The 27,358-nt window shown below is 43.0% G+C and overlaps 1 protein-coding gene across 9 annotated transcripts in view; it reads left to right on the top strand.

Moving 5' to 3' along the window:
• TIAM1 (TIAM Rac1 associated GEF 1) overlaps positions 1–27,358 on the top strand; it is a 396,414-nt gene that overhangs the window by 276,916 nt on the left and 92,140 nt on the right. For all 9 annotated transcript variants that reach the window (XM_058731853.1, XM_058731852.1, XM_058731858.1 and 6 more), the window contains 3 exons: positions 2,844–3,016; positions 22,217–22,441; positions 24,545–24,730. In XM_058731853.1, the coding sequence (XP_058587836.1) occupies positions 2,844–3,016; positions 22,217–22,441; positions 24,545–24,730 (584 nt within the window). The remainder of the gene's footprint in view (positions 1–2,843; positions 3,017–22,216; positions 22,442–24,544; positions 24,731–27,358) is intronic.

Here is a 27,358-nt window from a genome sequence, read left to right as displayed (position 1 = left end):
CATTAGAGGAGGGAGCCTTCACTTTCTTGGTGACCCAGATCTGAGTGACACAGTCTGTCAGGATCCAGGCCCAGAACCCAGAGCCACTGAGTCCTTCGTTTCTTAATCCTGACGGGTTCCCATTATATATTGACATGCTCACGGCTCGTCCTTGCCACTCAAAGGCACAACGTGCTGCTGGTTTTTTTTTTTTTTTTTTTTCTTTCTTAGCAACCCTTGGATATCATGAAATCAAAAGCAGAGCTCCTGGGAGCCGTGGGGGTAGATTTCTCCAAAGATTCTTTCACTTTAGACAGAATAATTAATTTTTTTTAAAAAAGATCTCATTTAGCACGAACCTCTGGGGTGTCTCTGTCGACAACTGCCGAGCATACAGATGACGCTCAAGTGAAGTTGAGGGCCGGTGGACTTGCTCAGGGAGCATGTGGGTCCTGGATGTGTTGCTTCGTGTGTGTCTCCTCACTGGAACAAGGAGATAATTAGAGGAAAAGCCGATTTTAACCACCTGCTGTCGTGGGTGATTGTAAACCAACTTCGGGAGATTCTAAAAACAGCCATTTGAGGAGACTGTATAAAGTGTTCAATGTTTGCACGTGCCAAGGTTCGCGGATGTCCCCTCTCCATTATCCACAGGCCTCCTTCTCTGTCCTCACCCTCCGGTAGAGCTGTGTTTCTCCTTCTCTGCTCACAATCTGCTAATCATGACTGTAGTGTTCATCCTAAAGATCAGAGCGGGGTTTCGTAACGGGGGCACTCTTGACATTTTCTGGAAAATTCTTTGTTGTGGGGTGCTATCCCGGGCACCGTAGGATGTTTAGCAGGATCCCTGTCCTCTACCTGCTAGATGCCAGTGGCACCTCCTCCCCCACCCCCTACACCCAGTGACAGAGCCAAAAATGTCTCCAGACATCGCCACATGTCCCCTCAAGGGCAAGATTGCCACACTTCAAGAACCTCTGATTTGGAGAAAAATGGTGTCCCCTTTCCATTTTCTTTCTTATATTTATCTCTGAGTCTGTGCTAGCTTAAGAAGTAGAAATAGGTTCAGATGATTCTGCTGTGTGTTACATGGGTTTCTGAAAAGACCTGAGATCTTCACAATAACAGGGATTATGGGAAAAACAAGGTTGGGGCAGACTACTCAATAGGTAAGTAATTCAATTACGTGCTTGCAACTTTTTAACCCAATGCTGGATAGACGGAGAGATAGATGGATGGATGGATAACTAAATCCGCTGCTAAAAATATTCACATAGTTCGCATCTTACTTTTTAGCAGTAAATACTATAGAAAACATCGGACTTCACCTTTAAGAAAAAAGAGAATATATGGGATACCTGAGTGGCTCAGTTGGTTAAGCGTCCAACTCTTGATACTGGCTCTGGTCATGGTCTCACAGTTTGTGAGACTGAGCCCCAAATCGGGCTCTGTGCTAAAAGCTCAGAGCCTGCTTGGGATTCTTTCTCCCTCTCTCTCTGCCTCTCTCCTGTGCATGCTTGCTCTCTCTCTCTCTCTCTCTCTCTCTCTCTCCAAATAAATAAATAAACTTAAAACAATTAAGATAAAAAAGTGAATATAACGCGAGCGGGTAGAAAGAGGAATCAAAACACCTGGATTATCGAGACAAGAACAGGAAAGAAGAAACCGTAAAGCCTAGGACCACCATACTTGTGAGGACTTGTGAGGAAAGCTTTTGGGAAACTCTGCCAAGGGAGAATTTGTGCAGTGCGTGGACATGGCATCTGCCACTGTGCTGTATTCGGCTGTGTTTGGGGACTTTGCATTTCAGCAGCTGTTACCATGTGAATGTGAAATATTATGGGCTAAGAAAAATTGCCTCTGAACTAATGTGACTTTTCCATCGATACCCATCATTCTGCGTTACTAATCACATATGCGCAAATTTACGTTATGGAAGAAACCCCTCTTACGACTGAATAGATTGTACTTTCAGGGGCTTTGTCAGTCACATAAAGTGGGGCCCACGCTTTCCCTGAATGTGGTTTTGATTAGTTGACAGTAAATGTTCAGGTAGTAATTACTATGAAAGTGAGCCTCACGTTAAGGAGACCATGGAGGCCATTCACTGAAGCCACCTTGGCATAAATCTATGGGAGGTTTTTATTGTTTCTGTCTCATTAGTTTCACAGGGCCATTAAGTGCGGACCAGGTCTTGAGCACCCCCCCCACCCCCCCGCCCCAGGCCTTCATATGTGCGCCTGCCATTTTTTCTTTCAGTAGGAACAGGACATGGTTTATTTCTAGAGAACATTCTGTAGGACATATTTGAATAAAAAAATCTATCATTTCTTTCCTTATCCTTAAAGCACCCAAAGCTAGTTTTGTGAGTTGTTTCCTCCAAGGGCCTAGCCAAGAAACCCCCAGAGTTGTGTTGCCTGGTTGTATATCATGTGAGCCACTGGGAAGGGACTCCAGTGGGCCAGTACTGATTGATGGTCCTCACACAGCCGTGGTTTTAGTTCTGACCAGTTGCGCCGGGTTCCTAGCCACCATTGGCCAAAGTTGCTGTAGGACCCCCATATGCCTATGAGCACACCTGTGATGAAACACTCTTAAGAGATTCAGGGTCTTTAAGAACTTGAGGGCGTACATGAGGGAGTCTCATGTGGCCTGAGAAACAGTGATTGAAAAATCTTTGCCTTTCTCTCAGTCCATCCAAGACTTCAGTACAAGCAAAACCCCATTCTTTTCTCCCTCGGTTTCCACGCACTTTAATTTCCAGCCTCTTCCTTGTGACGGGACACAGGCAATAGATTCCTCTACCGACATTTTTGTTGCGCAAGCGCTGAATACTCACGCAGACCCCTGTTTTGTTTTCTCAGGGTGCACACTCTTCTTCTATGAGAGCGATGGTAGGTCTGGAATAGACCACAACAGCATCCCTAAGCACGCCGTGTGGGTGGAGAACAGCATCGTGCAGGCCGTACCTGAACACCCCAAGAAGGACTTCGTCTTCTGCCTCAGCAATTCCCTGGGTGATGCTTTCCTCTTTCAGGTTTGTTGGGCGCTTCCCCTATGGGCATTTCAAACCTCCAAACCAGACATCTTCCTCTCCGGCCTGTGGTACCCCACCCTGTTTTGCTTTTCTAGTGGGTTTTTATCTTCTGCTCATTATAGAAACAAAAAAATGATCCATGACAAAATAAACATCTGTATTGAACTCAGAAATGAGAGAAGTCACCCAGAAGGTTCCATGGGAAGCCTACGGAAGGATGTGAGTTGAATTTGAGAGGCTTGCGCTCTTTGCCGTGGGTTGAAGGATTCGTCAATGTAGTCTCAATACCATTTGTGAAGAGCTTCAGAAAAAGATGATGAATTCCTTAATTTAGAAATGATTTGAGCTGTCAAAATTTTTCATCATAATGTTCTCTTCTAACATTACTCATAAAATAAAACAGTGACTTCCCAGAAATGACTAGCTGTACCCGAATAATTTCCTCATCTTATCAGAAATTTGTACCCAGTGTTCTTGAAGTTGGAGTGTTAATTGTGTTTAAAAAAACAAAACAAAACGAACCTGCTAATCACTGCAGGGTTAACATTTGCTTTTATAGGGGATTGTTTGAGTTTGGTGGGTTGTGATGCATTCTGCCAGAACTTCTTGCTGTGGTAGTTAGGAAGGCTGCCCTCGTTTATTTCCATAATGCAGAAATTCCTGCAACTGGTAGTCTGTGCTTCCTACATGCTTCTCATGGTGCTATTGAGAACAAGAAGATTTTGACACAGTTCGTGCTCTCAAAAGTGTTCATATATGACATGGGAGATAGACACAGGGATAGATCTTTGTACTATAGGAAGGCCTGGTCATGAATATTAAAGGATGAATTGGGGCAATGGACAGTGAGAGTATTCCGTGCAGAAAAGAGAGCTGGATTAAAGGCGTGGGAAAGAATAATAGGTTATTTCACCGAGTTTCTGGGTTTGGCCCCTAAGTTATTTGCATTTGGGCAGTTAAAGTGAGAAATATAAAGTGGTCATTTGTGTGTGGACAGCATCTGTTTTTTTGTTTTGTTTTTTTTCTTTAAATCAATGAGGTAAAGGGGCGCCTGGGTGTCTCAGTCGGTTGAGTGTCCGACTTCGGCTCAGGTCATGATCTCAAGGTCCGTGAGTTCGAGCCCGTGTTGGGCTCTGTGCTGACAGCTCAGAGCCTGGAGCCTGCTTCGGATTCTGTGTCTCCCTCTCTCTCTGACCCTCCCCCATTCATGCTCTGTCTCTCTCTGTCTCAAAAATAAATAAACATTAAAAAAAAATTTTAAATCAATCAATCAATCAATCAATGAGGTAAAGCACACATAAAGGGTACCTGGGTGGCCAAGTTGGTTAAGTGTCCGACTTTGGCTCAGGTCAGGATCTCATGGTTCGTGAGTTCAAGCCCCACATCCGACTCTGTGCTGACAGCTCAGAGCCTGGAGCTGCTTCAGCTTCTGTGTTTCCCTCTTTCTCTGCCCCTATCCCACTTATACTCTGTTTCTCTCTCTCTCAAAAATAAGTAAACATTTTAAAAAATTACAAAAAAAGGACCTCTGCTTATTCCTCCTCCATCATTAAAATAATTATGATCTGGCGTGCCTGGGTGGCCCAGTTGCTTAAGTGTCTGACTTTGGCTCAGGTCAGGATCTCTTGGTTTGTGAGTTTGAGCCCTGCATCAGCCTCACTGCTGTCAGTGCAGAGCCCACTTTGGATCCTCTTTCTCCCTCTCTGCCCCTCCCCTGCTATCTCTCACTCTTTCTCTCACTTTCTCTCAAAAACAAATAAACATTGAAAAAAAAATAAGAGTGTACAAAACATAAATGTATTGGTCAGTGAAATGTCACAGAATGAATACATAACCACCACCTAGGTCAAGAAACAGAAATTTCTAGCACCCTATAAGCCATTCGTCACCCACAGACACACATGCAGGCTACTAGTTGGATAGAGTAAATCTGGATCTTATCATCCAAGCCAGGACACTTTTGTTTATCTGGGAATGTCTGCATTTCTCCTTCATTTTTGAAGGATAGTTTTGCTGGATATAGAATTCTCGACTGACAGTCTTATTTCAGTGTTTTGAAAGTATTCTTGTACTGTCATCTGGCCTCCATGGATTCTGATGAGAAATCAGCTTTTAATCTTAGGAGGATCCCCTGTATAGATGAGTTGCTTCTTGGGGCGCCTGGTTGGCTCAATTGGTACAATATGCAGCTTTTAAACTCAGGGTCATGAGTTCAAGTGCCACTTTGGGCATGGAGCCCACTCAAAATAAAATAAAAATCTATTAGATGAGTTGCTTCTCTGTTGGTACTTTGGGAATTTTGTCTTTGTATTTAAACAGCTTATGATATGTCTCTAGGTATTGATGTCTTTCAGTTTATTCTCCCTGGAATTCTTTGAGCTTCTTTGATGTTTAGATGCATGTGTCTAAACCACAATTGGAAAATTTTCAACCATAATTTCTTTAAATAGGTTTCTTTCCATTTCTCTTCTCTTTTAGGACTCCCATTATGTTTATGTTAGCAAGCTTGATAGTGCAAGTCTCTGAGACTGTTCATCTTCCTTCATTCTTTTTTTGTTCTGTTTCTTGGACTGGATAATTTCAGTTGACCTACTTCAAGTTCACTGATTCTTTTTTGCCAGCTCAAATCTGCTGTTGAGTTCCTCTGGTGAAATTTTCACTTCAATTTTTCTTTTTTTTTTTTTTTTTAATTTTTTTTTTCAACGTTTTTTTTTTTTTATTTATTTTTGGGACAGAGAGAGACAGAGCATGAACGGGGGAGGGGCAGAGAGAGAGGGAGACACAGAATCGGAAACAGGCTCCAGGCTCCGAGCCATCAGCCCAGAGCCTGACACGGGGCTCGAACTCACGGACCGCGAGATCGTGACCTGGCTGAAGTCGGACGCTTAACCGACTGCGCCACCCAGGCGCCCCTTCACTTCAATTTTTCTACATTTCAACTCTAGAATTTGTATTTGATTCTCTGAAAAAAAATTTTTTTTAATTTTCTATGGATATTCTCTGTTTGGTGAGATTATCATTCTTATGCTTTACTTCCTTAGACATGATTTGCTTTAGTCCTTTGGACATATTCAAAATAGTTGATTTAATGTCTTTGTTTAGCAGTCTACTATCTGAACTTCCTTAGGGATAGTTTCTATTAACTGTTTCTTTCCTTGTGTGTGTTCCATGTTTGGTTGTTTCTTTGCATGTTTCACAGCTACTTGGTTGAAAACTCCATGTTAAATAATATAATGTGGTGACTCTTGAAACCAGGTCCCCCCTCTCCCCCCAGTGTTTGTTGTAGTTGATTGTTGTGACTCTTGCTTGTTTGTTAAGTGCCTTTCCTGGAATCTATAAAACATTTATTCTTTGTGATGTGTGGCTACTGAAGTCTCTGCTCAGTTAGTTTAGTAGTCAGCAAATGATTGCAAAGATTTCCTTAAATGCCTGGAAGCGATTAGACATCCATTCTTTCCCAAGGACTTCTATGTCTTCAACACTTAGACAGCTGATTAATAACTTGCCTTAGCCTTCACCTCTGCTTGCACAGAGTCTCAAGGTCAGCCAGAGGGGTGAGGGTAGGGCCTTCTTAGGGTTTTGTGAATGTATGCACAGTCTTATACATGTACATGACTTTCTAGATTCCCTGGACTATGGATAGCTTACGAATATCTTATTCCCCAGCTATTAAAAAACTTCCCGGGGTGCCTGAGTGGCTCAGTCAGATAAGTGTCTGACTTCTGCTCAGGTCATGATATCAGCGTTTGGGGGTTCGAGCCCCATGTCCAGCTCTGTGCTGACAGCTCAGAGGCTGGAGCCTGCTTCAGATTCTGTGTCTCCCTTTCTCTCTGCCCCTCTCCTGCTCTTTGTCTCTCTCTCTCTCTCTCTCTCTCTCTCTCTCTCTCTGTCTTTCTGTCTCAAAAATAAATAAACATTAAAAAAAAAGTTTCTTGGTTAGCTTCTTTTCTTGCCCCAACTGTCATCACTGTCTCAGGCAGCTGTGATATTAAACAGTTGTTCCTGATTAGTTTTCAGAAACTCCCCTTGGAGTAATGACTATCTGCACAAGTGAGTTCTGAGGTCAAATAGCAACAAGCCCTGTGAATGGGGGTTTCCTGCGAACTGTCATATGTCAAATGATGACAATTCTTTGAGGACATTGTTTTGTGGGAGCTCACTGCCCCCTCCAGTGATTGCTAGGCCGCTGTTTTTCACGTGCTTGTGGAGATGGGGAGATGAAGATGGGAATAAGGCAAGCGAAAATGTCCTCAAACCTTTCTGTTCTGAGACTCAGCTATCGCTTTTTTCCAATAGAAGTACCTGATTGTTGGAAGACCTAATTAATTGCTGGAGCTCTGAAAAAGCCAATTTTGAAGATTTTTGCTGACGTTACTGGTTTCACAGAGGAGCAGTTTTTTGAGGTCCTTTACTCTACCATTTCTACTGATGAACTCATCAGGACACTTCAGAGACTAGCCAGTTTTGAGAGATATGGCATCTCAATAAACAATTATGCCAGGATAACAGGTATAAATTGCAACAGATCCAGGCTACCTGGGTTGTGTAGCATCCTGTCCCTGGGTACATTTGGGTTGATCCCCATTTGGAGGGACCATGAGCAGTATTGCTAGAGTAAGCTTGTGTCTGTGTTCAGGATATGTTTGTCCACATTTCTGCTGGCATATACCTAGGATTGGTATCGGTTTGTCATGGGGTCAATGTACGCATTCGTTTTTTTTTTTTAATTTTTTTTTTTAATATTTAATTATTTTTCAGAGAGACAGAGATAGAATGCGAGTGGGTTAGGGGCAGAGAGAGAGGGAGACACAGAATCCAAAGCAGGCTCCAGGCTCCGAGCTGTCGGCACAGAGCCCGACGCGGGGCTTGAACCCACGGGCCGTGAGATCATGACCTGAGCTGAAGCTGGACACTCAACCGACTGAGCCACCCAGGTGCCCCCGCATTCGTATTTACTAAATACTGCCAGTTTCCAAAATGATAATTCATGCTCCGATCAGCAGCCCAAGGGAATTCAAGGAGTTCCATATCCTTGTCTGCACTTGGTATTGTCAGATTTTTTTAGTTTTTCATTTGTAAGCCATTAGTGTGCAGCTGACCATGTTTTGGTGGTCGGGGGGGGGAGCGTGGTTAATGACCATTTCAACATCATCTTTGTGAAATGCTTATTTCAGTCTCCTGCTTGTTTTTCCATTGGGTTATCTTTCTTAATGATTCATGGCACTTCTGTACACACTTTGTGTATCGTTTTTTACTGTGCTCTTACTGTGGCTCGCTTTTTACTCTGTTAAAGATATCCTTTGTTAATCTGACTATTTAATTTTTATTATTAGTTTTTAATTTTATTTTAAAATTAAAATTAAATAAACAATTTAAAATAAAATAAATATTTTATTTATTTTTGAGACACAGAGAGAGATACAGAGTGTGAGTGGGGAAAGGGCTGAGACAGAGGGAGACACAGAATCTGAAGCAGGCTCCAGACTCTGAGCTGTCAGCACAGAGCCCAACATGGGGCTCGAACTCACAGACCGTGAGATCATGACCTGAGCCGAAGGCGGAGGCTTAACCGACTGAGCCACCCAGATGCCCTGTGACTTTTTAATTTTAATGTATATCATTTCTCAGATCTTCCTTAATGGGTAGTGCTTTTGTGTATCCTATTTAAAAAATCTACATGCTCTGAGTCATGAAACTATTCTTCTGTATAGCTTATTGACCACTGTTTTTCTGCATCTGGCATCACTTTTTATTATTTGGATTTCTTGTATATGAGGGAATAGCTAACTAGAGCTAACAATGACAACAATAACAATATTATGTGATATCAGCAGCTATCTTTTACTGAGCCCTTCTTGTATGCCACCATCTTGGAAAGTGTTTTATAATGTGAGTCACATATAATTCTTAAAAAAAATTTTTTTTTAAATTTAAGTATAGTTGATATATCATAGTTTTAGGTGCCACCATGGTTATTCAGCAGTTCCATACATTAGGCAGTGATTGTCTCCATCAGCATAGTTCCCATCTGTCACCCTACAACATCATTGCAGTATGATTGGCCATATTTCCTATCCTGTACTTTCCATCTCCATGGCTTATTTATTTTATAAATGGAAGTTTATACCTCTTAATCTCCTTCACCTGTTTTGCCCATTCCCCTTCCTCCACCCCCCAGGCAACCACCAGTTTGTTCTCGGTATTTATGAGTCTGTTTCTGCTTTTGTTTGTTCATTTGTTTTATGTTTTTCAGTTCCACATGAAAGCAAAATCATAAGTCACATTTAATTCGTACAGCAATCAGTGAGTTGGATGGTATATCCATATTTTAGCCAATTAATGTGGACTGTGTCTCCCATTTGGTGAAGCTGAGGCTTTTATAAAGGCTAATAATTAGACGCCAAGTGACACAGTCACTGAGTGTTGGCTGGCTTCAAACCAAGCCCCTCTTTCTCTAAAATCTTTTACTGTCTAAGCATACTATTTATCTTATTTCTATTACTGTTTACCCTAAGAAGAACATGGGCAGGAATCACTGACCACAGTCAAAAGGGTCTGTTTCTCATTCTTAGAATTAAGCCATTCACTGGGGAATATTTCAATATTTCAGCCATTCTTGCCTCACTACGCAGTTTAGATGATAATCTAATCGGTTTCAGGATACTCATTTTACTTACACTCTGCTGATGTGAATTCCTCTTGAAAGGACCGTCTTGGCCATAAAATTGCTAGTACAATCTAAATATCCAATAGGTCACGTTGAATAAAATTCTTTTGTGGCAACATAGGACCTATTCATGAAAACCTCTGTGTCCTCTTGTGGTGGTGAAATTTTTAGGCTACTTACGTGGGATAGAGCACAAAATGAACCTTTTCAGAAGAAATTACTGCTGTTCAGGACCTATGAGGGCATTTTCTACCTTCTACTTGTTGTAATCCACATGACTCTAGAGGGGCTAGGTTTGAAAGAAGCCTGTGTGTGTAAGGGGTGAGGTTAACACAAGGGAGATCAACCACGATTATGGAAATAATTTGTAGGTTATTCCAGCCCCGGGGCTCAATTCACTGTGCATGGTTTACAGAGCCAGTGTGCTGCTGATTTGATGCTGTTATTCAGATTTGCCCATGGTAAGGAGATTCATGCTACCAGCAAAAGCAAAAAAGGGGTTTTATGGGCAGGATGGGGGTGGGAATGGGCATGAATATTAGAGCCACTTGCGTAGAAGAGGTGCTATGCTGTCTGCAAAGGGAGGCTATAGTTCCTGCATTGAAACTGCTTTAGAGACTTCCCTCCAACTGGAAGGCAGAACCAGCATCTACCACGTACGAAGTACAGTTTCCTCTTGGGGCCTTCCTTTGTCCATTACCGCTGGGTGTTACATACAATTCCAAAAAGCTCCATGACTTTTATGGTAACATATCCTAATATTCGGTTTTTATTTCTACATCACATGTCTTAGGAACATAATTAGCAGGCCGGGTAAGAATGACTCCTGACTGGATGGAAAATCATATGCAATGATATATCTAAAGAAGTGTGGAGAATATCTCCGTGGGGGGACTGCCTTTCTATAGAAAGTTTTCGTATCATTTAGAAAGTCACTTGTGTGAGGGTATAGTATGCGTATGAAAAAGAGACTAGTGAACAAAAGAATAGTATTTACACCATTATGGTGAGTTGGGGATTGGGTGTAATAATCCAAGTCAGATGTCTTATAGATAGCAGATGCTCATTATTTTTAAAATAATTTTTTAAATAATATTTTTTAAATGCTCATTATTGTTTTGAGAGAGAGAGAGAGAGAGAGAACAAGAGGAGGAAGGGCAGAGAGAGAGGGAGGGAATCCCAAGCAGGTGGCTCTGCACTGGCAGTGCTGGGCTCGAACTCCTGAACCACGAGATCATGACCTGAGCTGAAATCAGGAGTTGGATCCCTAACGGACTGAGCCACCCAGATGCCCCCAGAAAATGCTCATTAAATGTTATAGTTGCATTTTAACAATAAAGAAAAAGTGACTAGTTCCTTTTATTTCTGTTAAATAAGGATCTTGGGGCGCCTGGGTTGCTCAGTCGGTTAAGCGTCCTACTTCAGCTCAGGTCACGATCTCGTGGTTCGTGAGTTCGAGCCCCGCGTCGGGCTCTGGGCTGATGGCTCAGAGCCTGGAGCCTGCTTCCGATTCTGTGTCTCCCTCTCTCTCTGCCCCTCCCCCGTTCATGCTCTATCTCTCTGTCTCAAAAATAAATAAAAACGTTAAAAAAAAGTATTTAAATAAGGATCTTTACAGAAGTGTGGCTTCCCTGGGAAGAAGCTAAGGCTTTGAGTTTTATTAGGGCTCTTAGGCTCTGGATGGTTATCCTGAAGTGCCACATCTGGTTCTATGTGGACTTGACAAAAGTCACTGGCACACATGTCCTGAACAAGGCCAGCCAGATTGAGGAAAATTCTGGAAGTCATCTTTTACAAAGAGGCGTGAAGTGGACTTGGTAGATACTCCTCCTTGTAAATAGTTCTGGAACCCAACACCCTGTCTCCCTTGAGGTCAGTCCTGTGCAGCCTCCCTGCAGTTTGGTTCCTGCTCTTCCCATTTTCTTCCACAATGCTAGTGTCAGTTCCTTAATTTATTAGGAACCACACCTAACTGTTGGCTCATACGGAGCTTGTGGTGTATCAAACCCATAGAATCAACTCTTACAAGGTCTCTACCGTCCTATTTTAATAGATGTTTCCAGAACTCTAAGTGCAGAAGTTAAATTGACTTCTTTGAGATTTTATGTTTGTGGTTTCTGTCCTTCTAATGAACTTGTCGAAATCATCCTGGATCCTAATTTGGTCTTCCCTCTAACTTCATGCTTTCTGCAGATAAGACAAACTGGATGTTTGGTCTTTGTTCTTTCTGTTGGTTTAAATGCTCCCTTAGTCTATAGCTAAGTCCTGTTTTCTCATCACTGTAGATCATTCTCCCTGCCCCTAGCCAGTTTTCTTTTTTTTTTTTTTTTTTAATTTTTTTTTCAACGTTTTTTATTTATTTTTGGGACAGAGAGAGACAGAGCATGAACGGGGGAGGGGCAGAGAGAGAGGGAGACACAGAATCGGAAACAGGCTCCAGGCTCCGAGCCATCAGCCCAGAGCCTGACGCGGGGCTCGAACTCACGGACCGCAAGATCGTGACCTGGCTGAAGTCGGACGCTTAACCGACTGCGCCACCCAGGCGCCCCCCTAGCCAGTTTTCTAAAAAGTTTAGAAATATTTACCTTTGGTTTTGACATGGATTAGTTGTGAAGAAGGGTGAACTCCTAAGATGTGTGGAGCCCCAGGCAAAATTTTTTATCTCTATGGAGAATATGACTCACCCCATATCAACTTTTCAAACCATTCTGGTGGCTCATCTCATGCAATCTAGTGAAAGAAATACCACATAGGCTATTGGGAACAACCACTAGGCATCGACTCATGTCCAAGAGCTCCTTAGCATACATACCTTATTGAACTCCCCAAAGGGAAGCAAGTGTACTGGGTGTGGAGGGTTCCTCCTGGACCCTGTCCTTTTCAGGCACCAGAAGGGGTATTTTCAAAATATGGGGCTCCATTTGCCTAGCTCTTAGGAGAGTATTGATGAAGAGTATAGATGTTGAAGTACAAAATGAATACACAGGGCAGTAAATGTTTACAGCACATGCCCTACTATTAGTGTATTCAGACATTTCCTCACATATGTTAAAAGGACAGTGAATATAATTGTGGCTGAGCTAGATTTTAGTATATGATTTGTATACTATTATGTATTATCCAAATAATATATTACTGACACTATTCATCTTCCTTTTCTCATTATTTGAAATTCGTATAAAGTCAATATGAGCACATAGTTTTAAAGAATTTAATTAACCTTAAAAGAAAAATTAAGGGGTGCCTAGGTGGCTCAGTCGGTTAAGCGGCCGACTTGGGCTCAGGTCATGATCTTGCGGTCCGTGAGTTCGAGCCCTGCGTTGGGCTCTGTGCTGACAGCTCAGAGCCTGGAGCCTGTTTCGGATTCTGTGTCTCCCTCTCTCTGACCCTCCCCTGTTCATGCTCTGTCTCTCCCTATCTCAAAAAATAAATAGGGGCGCCTGGGTGGCGCAGTCGGTTAAGCGTCCGACTTCAGCCAGGTCACGATCTCGCGGTCCGTGAGTTCGAGCCCCGCGTCAGGCTCTGGGCTGATGGCTCAGAGCCTGGAGCCTGTTTCCGATTCTGTGTCTCCCTCTCTCTCTGCCCCTCCCCCGTTCATGCTATGTCTCTCTCTGTCCCAAAAATAAATAAAAAATGTTAAAAAATAAATAAATAAATAAATAAATAAATAAATAAATAAATAAAACGTTAAAAAAAATTAAAAAAAAAAGAAAAGAAAAATTAAGAGTGAAATTCTTATCCTTTTTTAACCTCTTCCCCTAGCCTTAGTCCCCCAAAGTAATTATGTTCAATTATTTTAGCTAGGTTTTCTTTTGTTTAGTTGTTCTTTTTCCCCTTGCATTTACCCTCATTTCTCATTAACATGCTTATAGTATTTTTAAATTAACTTTGGACATTAACTACTGACTTTCTGTGATGACAGATGAATATTTAGCTATATTATATATGAATTCTCCTTTCTTCATGTTCCTATATAGTTATATGAACATTTAGGATTAAATCAATAGTCTCTGTTATACTGTTAGGGTGTTCCATGCTATGACCATATAAATAATATTAGCTGCTGGGCCAATTAGTATACTATCATTTGATTTCCTTTCTTGAACAACTTCTTGTTGTTGTTTTTTTTTCCTGTAGTTAATGCCTGCCTCTTTTTTTCTGCTCCATTTATTTACTTTTACACTTACTTAGCAGTATTTTCTACATCTGTACTTTATTACCTAGTTGCTTAGTACTGTTTTGTTCCCTGGAGACCACCTATCCCAGGTCCTTTATTGTCCTGCTCCAATCCGTTTGCTGTCTAGGCCACAGGCATAATAGTTACCTTGGATTTTCCTTCACCATCCTAGTTAGAATCTTGGATTGCAAGTTATCCTTTTTTCTCCTTTATTTTCATTAACGAACAAACCTGTAATAATTTCCTACAAAATGGTTCATATTTGAAAATGTCTTTATTCTACCTTTTACTTGAATAATCTTCGAGTAATTTGAAATTTTGGTGGGAAAATGTGCTTTGTTCACTTATTATCATTTCTGAATAATTTGTGTGTGCTTTATTTTCTCTTTTGAAGCTTTAGAATAATTTTCTATCACGAGGGTTATGATTTCTCAAAGAGATTTTAATTTTAGTTATCTTTTTTTTATTACTAAAAGCTTTCCCTCTCTCTCTTCCTTTCCTTTTCTCTCTCCTTCCCTTCTCCCTCCTACTTTTCCTTCCTTCCCCTTTCTCCCAGTCTCTTCCTCCCTCCCTCCCTTTCTTGTTCTCTCTCCCTCTCCTTCCTTCCCTCCTACCCTTCCTCCTTCTTTCCTTTTTCTCCTCTCCCTCTGTCCTTCTCTCCTTGTCTCCCTTTGTCTTCCTCCCTCCTTTCTACCTTATCACCCCTTTTTCAGTGTAACCTGTGCATTTGTTTATTGTTTATAGCCTTAGATTCTTTTGTGTCTCCATCTTTGGGGATGTTACTGAATATTCAGGAAATGTGGCTGCAGGCTTTGTTTCTCTTTTTTTCATGATGTATTTTCTTCTGTGTGCTCTAATCTCTGCCTTTCATGCTGGAGGCTTTCATCAAATGGTGATTCTTCATTATCTGATCATATTTAAATGTGAAATATCAAAAAAGTGCTTGGATATTGTTTGTGCCATCTACTGGGGGCTTTTATAGCATGAACAGATGGTAAAACCTTTTTGTTGAGGGTGTCCATTTGACAGTATTTGTTGGCCTTTTCTGTGGGGCTACTCAGCTTTGCCAGAGATGCATCCTGCCCTTGCCATGTAAGTGGGCAGGCTTCCATTTATTCCCCTGTTTGGAGCGAAAGGTTCCTCCTCCTTTTGTGCCTGTCTTCCTAGAGTTTGAAGCCTCTCTTCCCCAAAGAATTTACCTTGGGTGGGTGAGGGGGTAGAGAGGTGAGGGAATAGGGAGGTAGGGAGGGAAGAGTGCCCAGTTTATGACTTTTTCCAGTGGATGAGGCAAGCCCCATATTGTTCTCTTTACACGTGTTAAAAATGATAGCTTACTGGGGCACCTGGCTGGCCTAGTCAGTAGAGCATGCGACTCTTGCTCTTAGGGTTGTGAGTTCAAGCCCCACTTTGGGTGTAGAGATTACATAAGGAAATTTTAAAAAGTGATAGCTTACTTAAGCCTTGTATAAGTAGAATTCTAGAATATGTTAAAGAGAGAAATAATGAAAGAAAAGACTTTCAAGAATTCATACAGGAACTTCATTCCCAACTAACCTTTTAAAAACACATAACTTTATTCCCTTTTGTTGTTGTTGTTCTTTTTAGATGGAAAAAAGAAGTTCAATCTACTTTCCAATTATTCCTGTGCTCCTATAAACTCAAATTATCTGAAATTTTAGTTTCCTAGATCTGGCATATATTCCCTAGTATTTCTCTCGTTTAAAATGAATTTCCCTTTTCCTGCCATTCACGTAAACCATTGATTATCTGAAATCACTGAGTACCCTCCATTCGGTTGGATAATTGAAGCTAGATCTATTTAAATACATAATGAATACATAAAGTGCATCTTAACTCTGCACTCAAAGAGGCTCTTAGGCAAAATGCATTTCTTTTTTCTGATTATATCCCTCCGTTGGCAAGAACTTTGTGTATTCCCTTCACTGAACTTTATACAGTTTTCATATCATCTCTAGAAGACAGAGGAAGAATCATAAAATTCCGTCTTGCTACCTGTCTGCTGCTGTTTGTTTAATTGAAGCTGATGACCGTGGAAGAAGTCAAGAGGATTCCACCATAGGGAGGGGGGTGTCTCTCCTTCCTGCCCTTTTAACCACTGGATTCTGACAGCCCTTTAGTAGACCCGATGTCCCTAATTAAACTTGCCTGCTTCAGCAAGGTAATGCAAACGTAGCGGCTCTGAAAAGCTTTCTCTAGCATGTCAGAATTTAAATCCTGGGGAGTCCACACTGGGAAACATTCTATCAAGTTGGTGATCTGCTGTGAGCAGCTCTGGATTGTTAAGCCTATAAACTGCCACGAACTGTCCAGAGTTTTGTCTACTTAACTCGCTGTTGACAGCAGTCAGGTGGACTTAGCCCACCCTCCCTGTGTATGCCCCTGGGAACGGACAAGCCCTTTCAGAAAGCTCATTTAGTGAATTGCGCTTCTTAGAAATAGATGTGGCTTAATGATAGAGAAAGGCCGAGACTGCTGCGTTGTTTATACAGGGCAGCAGGAGCAAAAGTTCTCTCTAATGGCACTGCCTTCAGCCACCGACAGGTTTCAGAGAAGCTTGGAGGCTCGAGGCATGCCGAATGGTTAGAACGAATGACGGGTAAATTTTTCAGGAAGCGGTGATCAGACTTTTCTGTGTATCCTTCTCTAGGTTATGGGGTTTGGTGCTTTTGTCTGTTCCTTAAAATTTTAGTTGTGGTAAAGTATACATGACATACCGTCTTACCTGTTTTTAAACGTACAGATCAGTGGCGTTAAGTACGTTCGCATCTTTGTACACCCGTCACCACTGTCCGTCTCCAGGACTCTCCTCGTCTCGCAAACCCGAAACTCCGAACGCTAACGCTCATTAGTCCCACCTTCCCCTGGCCCCTGGCAATCACCATCTTTCTTTATTTTAAATAAATAAATTTCGGGATAGCTGGTCTACCGAAAGTAAATAAACATCTTTCAAAGGATGTTTAGCTTCATTGACTAGTATCAGTTTCCTTTCTTTCCACTTCTTTATTTTTTAAGATTTTATTTTATTTTTTATTAAAAACATTTTTTTTAATGTTTATTTTATTTTTGAGAAAGCAGGGGAGGGGCAGAGAAAGACACACACACACACACACACACACACACACACACACACACACACAGAATCCGAAGCAGGCTCCAGGCTCTGAGCTATCAGCACAGAGCCCAATGCGGGCTTGAACCCACGAACTGTGAGATCATGACCTGAGCTGAAACTGAGTGCTTAACCGCCTGCGACACCCAGGCACCCCCTTTAAGATTTTATTTTTAAGTAACCTTTGCACCTGTTGTGGGGCTCAAACTTACAACCCTGAGATTAAGAGTCACACAGTCTACCGACTGAGCCAGCCAGGTGATTTCTTTCCACTCCTTAACTGGGGTGTAAACATAAACTCTAAGGCATCAGATTGGAGTATGTGTTGCCCTTGGCTGAGTTTGGCAGAGACCCTCAAAGGTGGAGGGAAGAAGGGGCCTGGGACCCTGCTTCCATTAAGTAAAGAGAGGAAAAGGCTGTTGTTCTATAAAACCTATCAGATTATGGCTCTTCTCGGAGGTTAAAAGTGTGTTCTATAGACTCTTCTAAAAGCATTTCTTTAGAAGGGTTTTTGAGCATAGCTAGTGCATCATCAGTCTCGGTGGTTGGGTTATGCTCTAGTAAGGAGCAACCCTCATACCCCCATCGCTTACCACACCTCTTCATTGTCTGATGGGCATTGGCTATGAAGCTGTATTTGTCCTGGACTTTCAGGGACCCAGGCTGACAGACGCTTCATCTTGACACATGCTTCCATGATTGTAAGCCAAGGGACAAGAATGGGGGCACATCAGGCTTTTGTTTTGTAATGACACACGCCGCTTCTCCTCAAATGCATTGGCCAAAAAAACAAAAAACAAAAAAAAAACAAAACCAAGTGACATGGCCACACCGAACTTTAAAGGGAGCAGGAGAGTTCTATCCCCCTACATCCTTAGGAGGGGCTCCAAATATTACAGGTATAGCACTAATGACCCTGTGGGGGCCCAGGCTTTGGGGTAATTGCTGAGAACTAGGGGTTCAGGGGCAGTGTAGCATATTTAATAAAATGTTTTTTTTGAGCACAAAATTGGTAGAGATCGAGGTTTATAATAAATTACTGTGTTATCCCTCATTCTTCTGAGCTTTGGTTTCTCCATTCATAAAATTGCCCTGGGCCCCTTCTAGAGGCATATTTTTGTTTTAAAATTTAAGTTTGTGGGCGCCTGGGTGGCTCAGTCGGTTGGGCGTCCGACTTCGGCTCAGGTCATGATCTCGCGGTCCATGAGTTCGAGCCCCGCGTCGAGCTCTGGGCTGCCTGCTCAGAGCCTGGAGCCTGTTTCAGATTCTGTGTCTCCCTCTCTCTCTGACTCTCCCCGGTTCATGCTCTGTCTCTCTCTGTCTCAAAAATAAATAAACGTTAAAAAAAAATTAAAAAAAAATAAAATTTAAGTTTGTAACTTAAAAAGCAGAGCCTGTATCAGGGAATTTCAGCTCTTTCCATCAATTCTTCACATCTTATGTCAGACTCGTAGGGATTTCCTTTTCTTTGTGCCTTGGGGCGGGAGGAGTTTGGGAGTGGAGGGTTCTAATGGAGGCAGAGGTGGGCGAGGGGCAGCTGGCGGTGGCAGGGGTGGGTGGATGCTGACCTCGCTCTAAGCATCCACATACCTGGTATTTTTACAGGAGACACGGTCTCTCCTCCTCAGTAGCACATGCCGCCTCTGCACGGATTGCATCTGAAACGCTCCCAACAGTGTCCCTTTGTAATAGGTGAAAACACCATCTTTCCTAAAGTCTATAAAAGCTCCTTGTTTCCACTGAGCTGCATGTACCAAGGAGAAAGCATGTTTCAGCGCAAGGAAGCAGCTATTTTTATCAGATACTGCCTGACACCGTGGACGACAGAGACGTAGCCCCGCGAAAGGGTCACGCTGTTTGGGACTTCCACTGCAAAATTATAGTGGACACCTTTTAAAGAAAAATGGAATCTGAAATATATTATTTTGGGGGATAGCTACAGAGAAATTAGATGTAAATTTAGGGTAATATATCTTAGTGTTTTTTTTTTAAAAAAACTTTCTCTTAAAGTAGAATATCTACACAGAAAAGTACACCTTTTGATGGTGTTTGATTAGCTCGTACACCCACGTCATATATGCACATAACCAGCACCCGGACCGAGAAGCTGAACTTGGCCGGCACCTCAGAGCCCCCCGCCCCCGCCCTGGCTTGTGGGTTCTTCCATTTGCTCTCCACCCTCCCCCCGACACCTACCAAAGGGCTACTCTTCTGACTTCTCGCATTGCTTTTGCCCATTTTTGTACTTTATATAAATAGAATCCTAGTCTATATTCTTGCACGTCAGGCTTCTTGTCCTCAGTGTGTGAAATTTATTCAGGTTGTAGTCTTTCATTCTTATTGCTGTATGGTATTTCATTGTGCGATTATACCACACTCATTTCTCCATTCTGCTGTTGACGGGTGTTTGGATAGTTTCCAGTTTGGCCCACTGCAAATTATGCTGCTATAAACATTTTGGCACCTATGTTCTGGTGAGCATATGAATGCATTTTTGTTGAGCATGTACCCAGGAGCGCATTTTTGGGGTCGCAAGGCATGCATATATTCACCTTTTTTTAGGTAGCTTCAAAGAGCTTTCCGAAGCACGTAGACCAGTTACTTCTCCAGCCAGCAGCCAGCATGCGTCGTAATTCTGGTTGCTCCGTATCTTTGCCATCACTTGGTATTTTCTTCCTGGAAGCTTTCCTTTTAGGAAAGAATCCTTACGAGATTCTTTTTCCATCTGAGCTGATACCTTCCCTAATAAATACATTTAAAAAAAAAGAAAGAGAAAAAATAACTCCACTTTTTAGTAAAGAAACGTACTGATGCCGTGGCACAGAGAGACTCCGAGGTCAAACACTGTACCTTGTACTAGGCGGGAGCAAGCGTGGGGCATTTTTCTTATGTGGGAGGACCCGGAACTCTGAATTTTTCTTGAGTTACTTTATTATTTATTTATTTATTTATTTAAAAAAAATTTTTTTTAATGTTTATTTCTGAGACAGAGCATGAGTGGGGGAGGGTCAGAGACAGAGGGAGACACAGAATCCGAAACAGGCTCCAGGCTCTGAGCGGTCAGCACAGAGCCCGACGTGGGGCTCGAACTCACAGACTGCGAGATCATGACCTGAGCCAAAGTCGGACGCTCAACCGACTGAGCCACCCAGGCGCCCCTCTTGAGTTACTTTAGAGTGATCTACCAAGATAAAATGTAAGACAGTGACTTTCTAAGAGGAGATACACATTAAAAATTTGAAGCAAAGTTATTTAAGCCTTAAAAATGAGTCTCCTATACAGACACGGGCACCCTCCCCACCCCCGCCAAGAAGTATTTACCTCTGATTTCCAGTGTTGCTATCTCCTCTTCTCCCACTCAGTTTTCACAAAATGATTCCATTTGCTTCCCTCTGCTGTTTTTTCATGAGGATGTCTAGCTTATGGAAATCTTCTTTAGACAGAGGCACATGTTTTGTTATAAATGTAACAATGGCCACATTGTTTACATTTGTCCAGTGTGTCAGGGCTCTATTGCTGATGCCATTTGTAACATTTGTTGTCATTTTCTTTGTGGAATATAAAACTGATGGAATTCAGAAATAATGTAGACACCTGGGGTGGTCTTTGGTTGTCGGTACAGAGTAATAGGCGGATGGGGACCTGCTGGTGGAATTTTGTTTGCAGACTTTCGCTCAGATGAGTTTGGAAACTAAGAAGACGCATCAGAGAGAGAGGAAAAAAAATTAGTGTTTTGTGCGTGAAAATGATGTTGGCTGTTACTTTAGTATTGAAGTGGCTGAATAGACCTTTTCTTCAGTGATCTAATTTCTGAGTGTTTGTTAAACCTCTCTGGGCTTAAGGGGATACCCGGAACATTCTAGCGTGTCCTTACTTATAAATACTCAATTGACTGGGTTCCTAAAGTCTTAGCGATCGTGTGTTTCTTCAGATGAACTGTCTCCCCCAAGCTGTGTTTTGACTTTTGCCTTTCAGAGCACCTCGAGTCACTTGGAGGTTGCTTGTGTGTTTTTGGGGGTTACCATTTTCTTTAAAGTGACCTGGCCATTCTTCACTGCCAGGTGGCCCCTCTTCCTGGGTACTCCCGTGTGTCTCCAAACATAATACTGGTCTGGCTGCCTTGAACTTCTTCCACAACCCTAGTTGTGTCATTGCTGCTTGACTCTGGCATAGGGCCTTGGGATTTGGGTCACAGCAGTTCACTGGGGGCAGGGCTGTTGTGCCTTCCTTGGCCAGTAACATCCCTTGGCCTCATTACCACTTTGGAACCACACATCCCTCTCTGGAAACTGACCTTTTCTTCGTAGCAACCCTGTTAACTAGAAACTAAGCTCTCTGTGTAGGATTATCACATATACAGGCGTCTTAATTTGGACTGCTATAACAAACGGATAAATAAATAAACAGGTGGCTTATAAATGACAGACGTTTATTTCTCACATTCTGGAGGCTGGAAGTCCAAGTTCAGGGTGGCAGCATGGGAGGGGCAGGCCGGCTCCCTGATTCGTAAATGCTGTCTTCTCGCTGGGTCCTCACTCGGCAGAAGGGGACTAGTTAGCCCTCTGGCCTTTTTTTTTTTTTTTTTTTAATGTTTATTTATTTTTGAAACAGAGAGAGACACAGCATGAGTGGTGAAGGGGCAGAGAGAGAGGGGGAGACACAGAATCCCAAGCAGGCTCCAGGCTCTGAGCTGTCAGCCCAGAGCCTGACGCGGGTCTCGAACTCACGGACCATGAGATCATGACCTGAGCCGAAGTCGGATGCTTAACCGACTGAGCCACCCAGGCACCCCTCTCTGGCCTTTTTATAAGAGCACTAATCCCCTGCATGAAGACCCCGCCCTCATGACCTAATCCTCTCCCTGAGGCCTCGTCCTCTAACACCACTCTGGGGGTGAGAATTTCAACCTTTGCATTTGGGGGAGACGCACACGTTCATTCCATCACAACAAGTGAGTTCAGGGAGTACACAGAGTGAACAGACACGGAGGAGGCCTCCTTCCAGACAGCTGTTGGGGGCTGGGGGTGGGTGCAGCGTCTGGCCTAAGACCGGCTTATGTACTGTCTGCAGGAGGAGGTCAGGAAGGTTAGCCTTACTCATGAGGTGTCCAGACCCGTCACCTTGACTCCGTGCCATTGCTTCTCTCAAAATGCCCCTGGTCCACTGCCGATAACCTAAGAGGCGGCTGTTTCTTCTTGCCCCCCCCCCCACCACTCCCCCTTACAGACCACCAGCCAGACGGAGCTGGAAAACTGGATCACCGCCATCCACTCTGCCTGCGCGGCTGCCGTGGCGAGACATCACCACAAAGAGGACACGCTCCGGCTCCTGAAGTCCGAGATCAAAAAACTGGAACAGAAGATTGATATGGATGAGAAGATGAAGAAAATGGGCGAAATGCAGCTGTCTTCAGTCACCGATTCGAAGAAGAAGAAGACTATATTAGATCAGGTAATCGTCCTTCCGTGTTTCGACTTGGGTGGGATCGTTATGGGTCTTTTAAGTGCCTCCACGTCTTGGCATCACGGAGCATCATCGCTTATCTTGTCAGCCTGTCATCCGGGCTGCTGAATTCTTTATTGTGACTGTCAGCGTTCCTCACCCGTCGTTCGCAACCGATTGTTACGAGCTGAAGGGAACAATATTACATCGAACGGGAGACAGAAATCTAATAGAGGAGCCTGCCCCCGCTCCCACCACCACTGCTGTGCTATTCTGGGGCATCTCTGTCATCGCCACGTCTGCTGGTTTTCCTTCCCCACCTTGTCCGGTTCACGGGTGAGCTCCGCTGTGGGGAGATGCAAATTTAGGCAATTTCGGCAAGGTGGAGTGTGTCTGAAAAAGCGTGTGGGTAGCTGCAGAATAGGATCATAAGTAAGTATATTTCATGCTAAGAAAAGAAAGCCGTCACGAGGTAACAGGAAGGTTGTGCCTTCTACTCAATTGTTTCAAAGTCCGCAATGAGCCAATCTAGTCGTGCTTTGAAACTTTGTCTTTTTTTTTTTTTTTTAATTTTTTTTTCAACGTTTTTTATTTATTTTTGGGACAGAGAGAGACAGAGCATGAACGGGGGAGGGGCAGAGAGAGAGAGGGAGACACAGAATCGGAAACAGGCTCCAGGCTCCGAGCCATCAGCCCAGAGCCTGACGCGGGGCTCGAACTCACGGACCGCGAGATCGTGACCTGGCTGAAGTCGGACGCTTAACCGACTGCGCCACCCAGGCGCCCCTGAAACTTTGTCTTAATGGTTAGGAAATCATCGTGGGAATCAGTGAGTTTCAGGAATGGAACAGTGGATGGCGTGGGCCAGCAGCTGGTTTCCCGTGGTTTCTCTCCCTCTGTTACCTGGCGCTGTCTTTGTTTTCATTGAGGCAAAATTCACGTAGCATGCGATTAACCATGTTAAGGTGTACAATCCAGTTGCATGTCATATGTCCACAGTATTGAGCAGCCACAACCTGTGTCTAGTTCCCAGACGTTGTCATTCACCCCAGAAGGAAACTCCATACCTGTTAAATTGCTCCCCTGTGCTCCTGGCATGCTGCCTCTACGGATTCCCCAATTTCGGATGTTCTTATACAAGTGGAATTACACAACATGTGACCTTTTGCGTCTGAATTCCTTCACTTCACGTCACGCTTTGGGATGGACCCACATCGTAGTGTACATCAGTCAGTTCTTCATTCCCTTTTACGGCTATGATTCATTGCCCACACTCACCACAGTTTGCTTATCCGTTTGTCCGTTGATGGGCCACGTTGGGTGTTTCCACTTTTTGGCCGCTGTGAACAGTGCTGCGAACATGCATAAGTCACAGTAAAAAGTAGACATCGGCCATTAACCACTGTCCACGTCATCGTTAACATCACTGAGCCTTGGCTATATACCAGATCCTGTGCCAAGCTTATTCTTGCATTATCTCATCTAAATATCACTTCAGTCTTAGGAAGTAGGTATCATTTTGCCACTCTGAAAAGCGAGGAAATATCTTGGACGTACTCTGTGGTTGGAAATTTATTCCAGAGCCTGGGTCTTCACCTTCTAGTGTTTTCTGCCTCCCACCGTGGACCATGTGCCACTCCCCTGTTCCCAAAAGCTGTTGGGCTCTGATCTTTAATTCACCTCCCTTTTCTTTTTCTCTTTGTCTTCCTATGAAAGGTCATCTCCTGGTAAGTCCTATAATTCTCCAGTGGTAAAAACCCTGCAGATTTTACTTCCCTTGGGTTTGTGGCCCAGAGCTTGGAGCTGATGGCCTAGAAAGCCCAGAAACATGACATTGTAACCAGAGGACACAGAGCAGCTAACATATACTTTCTGTTTACCAGACCGAATTTTTGACTGTGGGTCTTTGTGAAAAAAACGTGTAAGCTACGAAAACAGTGATACTTGAGATGCTGTTCCCTAAGAAATTCGGGGTACCTGTGGTTTACCCCTTAGGATTAAAATCAATACTTTGACAACGTGTGGTTTTGTAACATTTGTGTGGGATGAAGCTGTTAACACTTGTTTTCCCTTTTCCTCGCCTTTCCTTTTTCCATATTTTCACCACCGTAGATCTTCGTTTGGGAGCAGAATCTCGAGCAGTTCCAAATGGACCTATTTCGTTACCGCTGTTACTTAGCTAGCCTCCAAGGTGGGGAACTGCCAAACCCCAAAAGGCTACTTGCTTTTGCAAGCCGACCAACGAAAGTGGCAATGGGCCGCCTTGGAATCTTCTCTGTATCATCCTTCCATGCCCTGGTGAGTCGAAGCCGGTGTGTTTTTAAGAAATATTTCTCTTTACTATTAATCCTGAGCAGGACTTGACAGGAGCCGCTGAAGTGTTTTTCTAGTTCACTGCTGGGTGTGGATTTCTGACATGTCCTCTGCGGTGGGTACAGATCTTCATTTGAGTCTGTTCTGAAATGTATTCCTTAAGCCTCTCTTGATGGGGCCTAAATTATTGTGCAAAGAAAATAGGAAAGGTATTATCTTAAGAGATCTCTGCATGTAGTGTTTGTTCGTAACTGATGTCCTCTTTAGGCAGTGTTCTGGTTTTAATCCAAATACAGTTTTTTTTTTATATTAACCTTATGGAAATGTTAAGCGGAGAGCTCTCTCATACAGAAATGCATTTTCTCTCTCTCTCTCTCTCTCTTTCTCTCTCTCTTTCTCACACACACACACACACACACCATATATTGAACACAGATCTCTTTGGTGATCTTCCTTTCATTTTATTTTTAAATACTGTAATTTCAGAAATCAATTCTTTACAGTCATAAATGTACCTGCTGCATTTGAGGAAAGTAAAGATCTTCCATGATTTTCCAGCCCAACATATGTATTTGCTTGGGAAGGAGAATTTGCATCTGACCTCCGGAACGGCAGATTGCATCGTTGTGTTGTGTGTTTGCAATCTGTAATTTTATGTACTTGCTAAATTGCGAACAGCTTTATGTACGTTTGGCTCCTTTCTTCTCAAAAATTGCTATTGCGAGTAACATGGTTTCAGCCCATCCAAGTCAACACCCACTTAAAATGTACTGCACCTTAGCACATTTGCTGTGGAATTAAATGTTAAGTCTCAGGTTCCAGAAACTGCTTTGGAAAACCTTAGCTCTGCTGGGCTTGGCTTGCCTCCCCTCGTCAGCTGTACCCTTCAATTGAATTCAGAGCTGCAATTCAGTCAAAGGCGTTTGTATTCTTTATAAATAGATTAGCGTCATCATTCAGATAATTAGGGGTAGATTTACATTTTTAAAGAAGTCTTAAACCAATTTCTGGACTTATTAAAACTGGCATCCTGATTTGTTCTGCTAATTACGACTCAGCTCTTGGTCTTTCTTGGTCTCTCTTGGTTTTTCTTGGTCTCCCACCTCTTCATATGGCTGTTAAGTGCTTTTTTTTTTTCTTAGTAATGGGTCAGTGTGCTGTGATGAATAAGTGTTCCAAATGTTTTTCAGTTTGAGGCTCTAGGACTGTTTCTCTGAGACCCAGACACCAATTTGTAACTTGACCAAATCTCAGTTTGTGTATTCTGCAATAAATAAATAAATAAATAAATAAATAATAAAAATTCTTGTCTACTGCATGGTAAGAATGTTGTAGATTGAAGTGGCATTTTTGTAAGAGAGCTCATGCCTCCAATGATGCAGAGTCCGTATTAATTCTAAACCCCAAGCATCCAAATGACTTTTTCCTGTTACTGGGCCTGATAGATTTGGGAGAGAATAAGTTTGCTATCTATCTAAAACTTCTTTGCCTTAATTTTCTTCAAAGCCATTGGAGCTAACTTTATTATTATCCTTCCATAACTTATTTTCAGACCTTCTAATTGCCTCTATCTCAATATCTGTGATTTGTGTGTACTTTTATTTGGATGGGCAGACTGTTAAAATCTGGCCAGCTGAAGATAGGGATGGGAGGGTTAGTAATTTAGGCATTTTGGTCAGTGACTTTAAAGAAGAATATTTATTTATTTATTTATTTATTTATTTATTTAGGTTTATTTATTTTTGAGAGAGACAGGGCAAGCAGGGGAGGTGCTGAGAGAGAGGGAGACAGAGGATCCAAAGAGGGCTCTGCACTGACTGCAGAGAGAGCCCGACACGGGGCTCGAACTCACGGACTGTGAGATCATGACCTGAGCCAAGGTCGGACTCTTAACCGACTGAGCCACCCAGGCGCCCCTTAAGAAGCATATTTAAGTCCTTATGTGCAGCTTCCTTTTCCTTACCCTCCACTGTCCTCAGCTGCAGTGTGAGTCTGGGTGTCTATATGCCTGTGTGTCCTCACAAACTTCTCTTTTCCAGGAGGGGTTTCACTTCACACAGAACAAGTTCAGCAGGCCGGTTAGGTGTCTGCCCCTGTTTGTTCCAGTTCCTGCAGGAGATCCCAGGAAGGGAATTTTACAGTCTGATTTATTAGATACTTATTTTTTCCTCTACTCGTTGTCATTTGACCCCAGAGAGGTTCCCCCCCCCCCAACCCCCCATTGAAACATGTTTCAATTTAGCCTTTGTCCAGACTTATTTTTTTTCTTCTTTTAAGTGAGGGGCAAGGGAGGAGGAGGTGTGAGGGCAGGCGGGCTGGGGGTGGGCGGGGAGATTTGGGCTACAATTTAAGCCCCATTCACCAGGAGGGCTTCCCATAATGCTCAGTGATTTGCAGTAATTAACTGAAGGGTCCCTGCTGTACTCTTTGAAAGAAGGTTATCATTGTTCTTGTTTGCACAGATGAGCAGAATGATAGAGTAATCAGGTTCTGGCCACAAAGGGAGGCATTGTCTGGGCAAAGATCATTGAGAAACTCTTGAGCTCTTGTCTGCTAGTTCTTTTGCCAGCTTTTTTTTCCCCCCCTCTAAATCCCTTTGCTTATTTTGAGTCA

Source organism: Neofelis nebulosa, chromosome 5 (genome assembly GCF_028018385.1).
Source record: "Neofelis nebulosa isolate mNeoNeb1 chromosome 5, mNeoNeb1.pri, whole genome shotgun sequence".
Taxonomy (NCBI): Eukaryota; Metazoa; Chordata; class Mammalia; order Carnivora; family Felidae; genus Neofelis; species Neofelis nebulosa.
The sequence above is the reverse complement of the archived record's forward strand: the minus strand, read 5'-3'. Positions and strand labels throughout refer to the sequence as shown.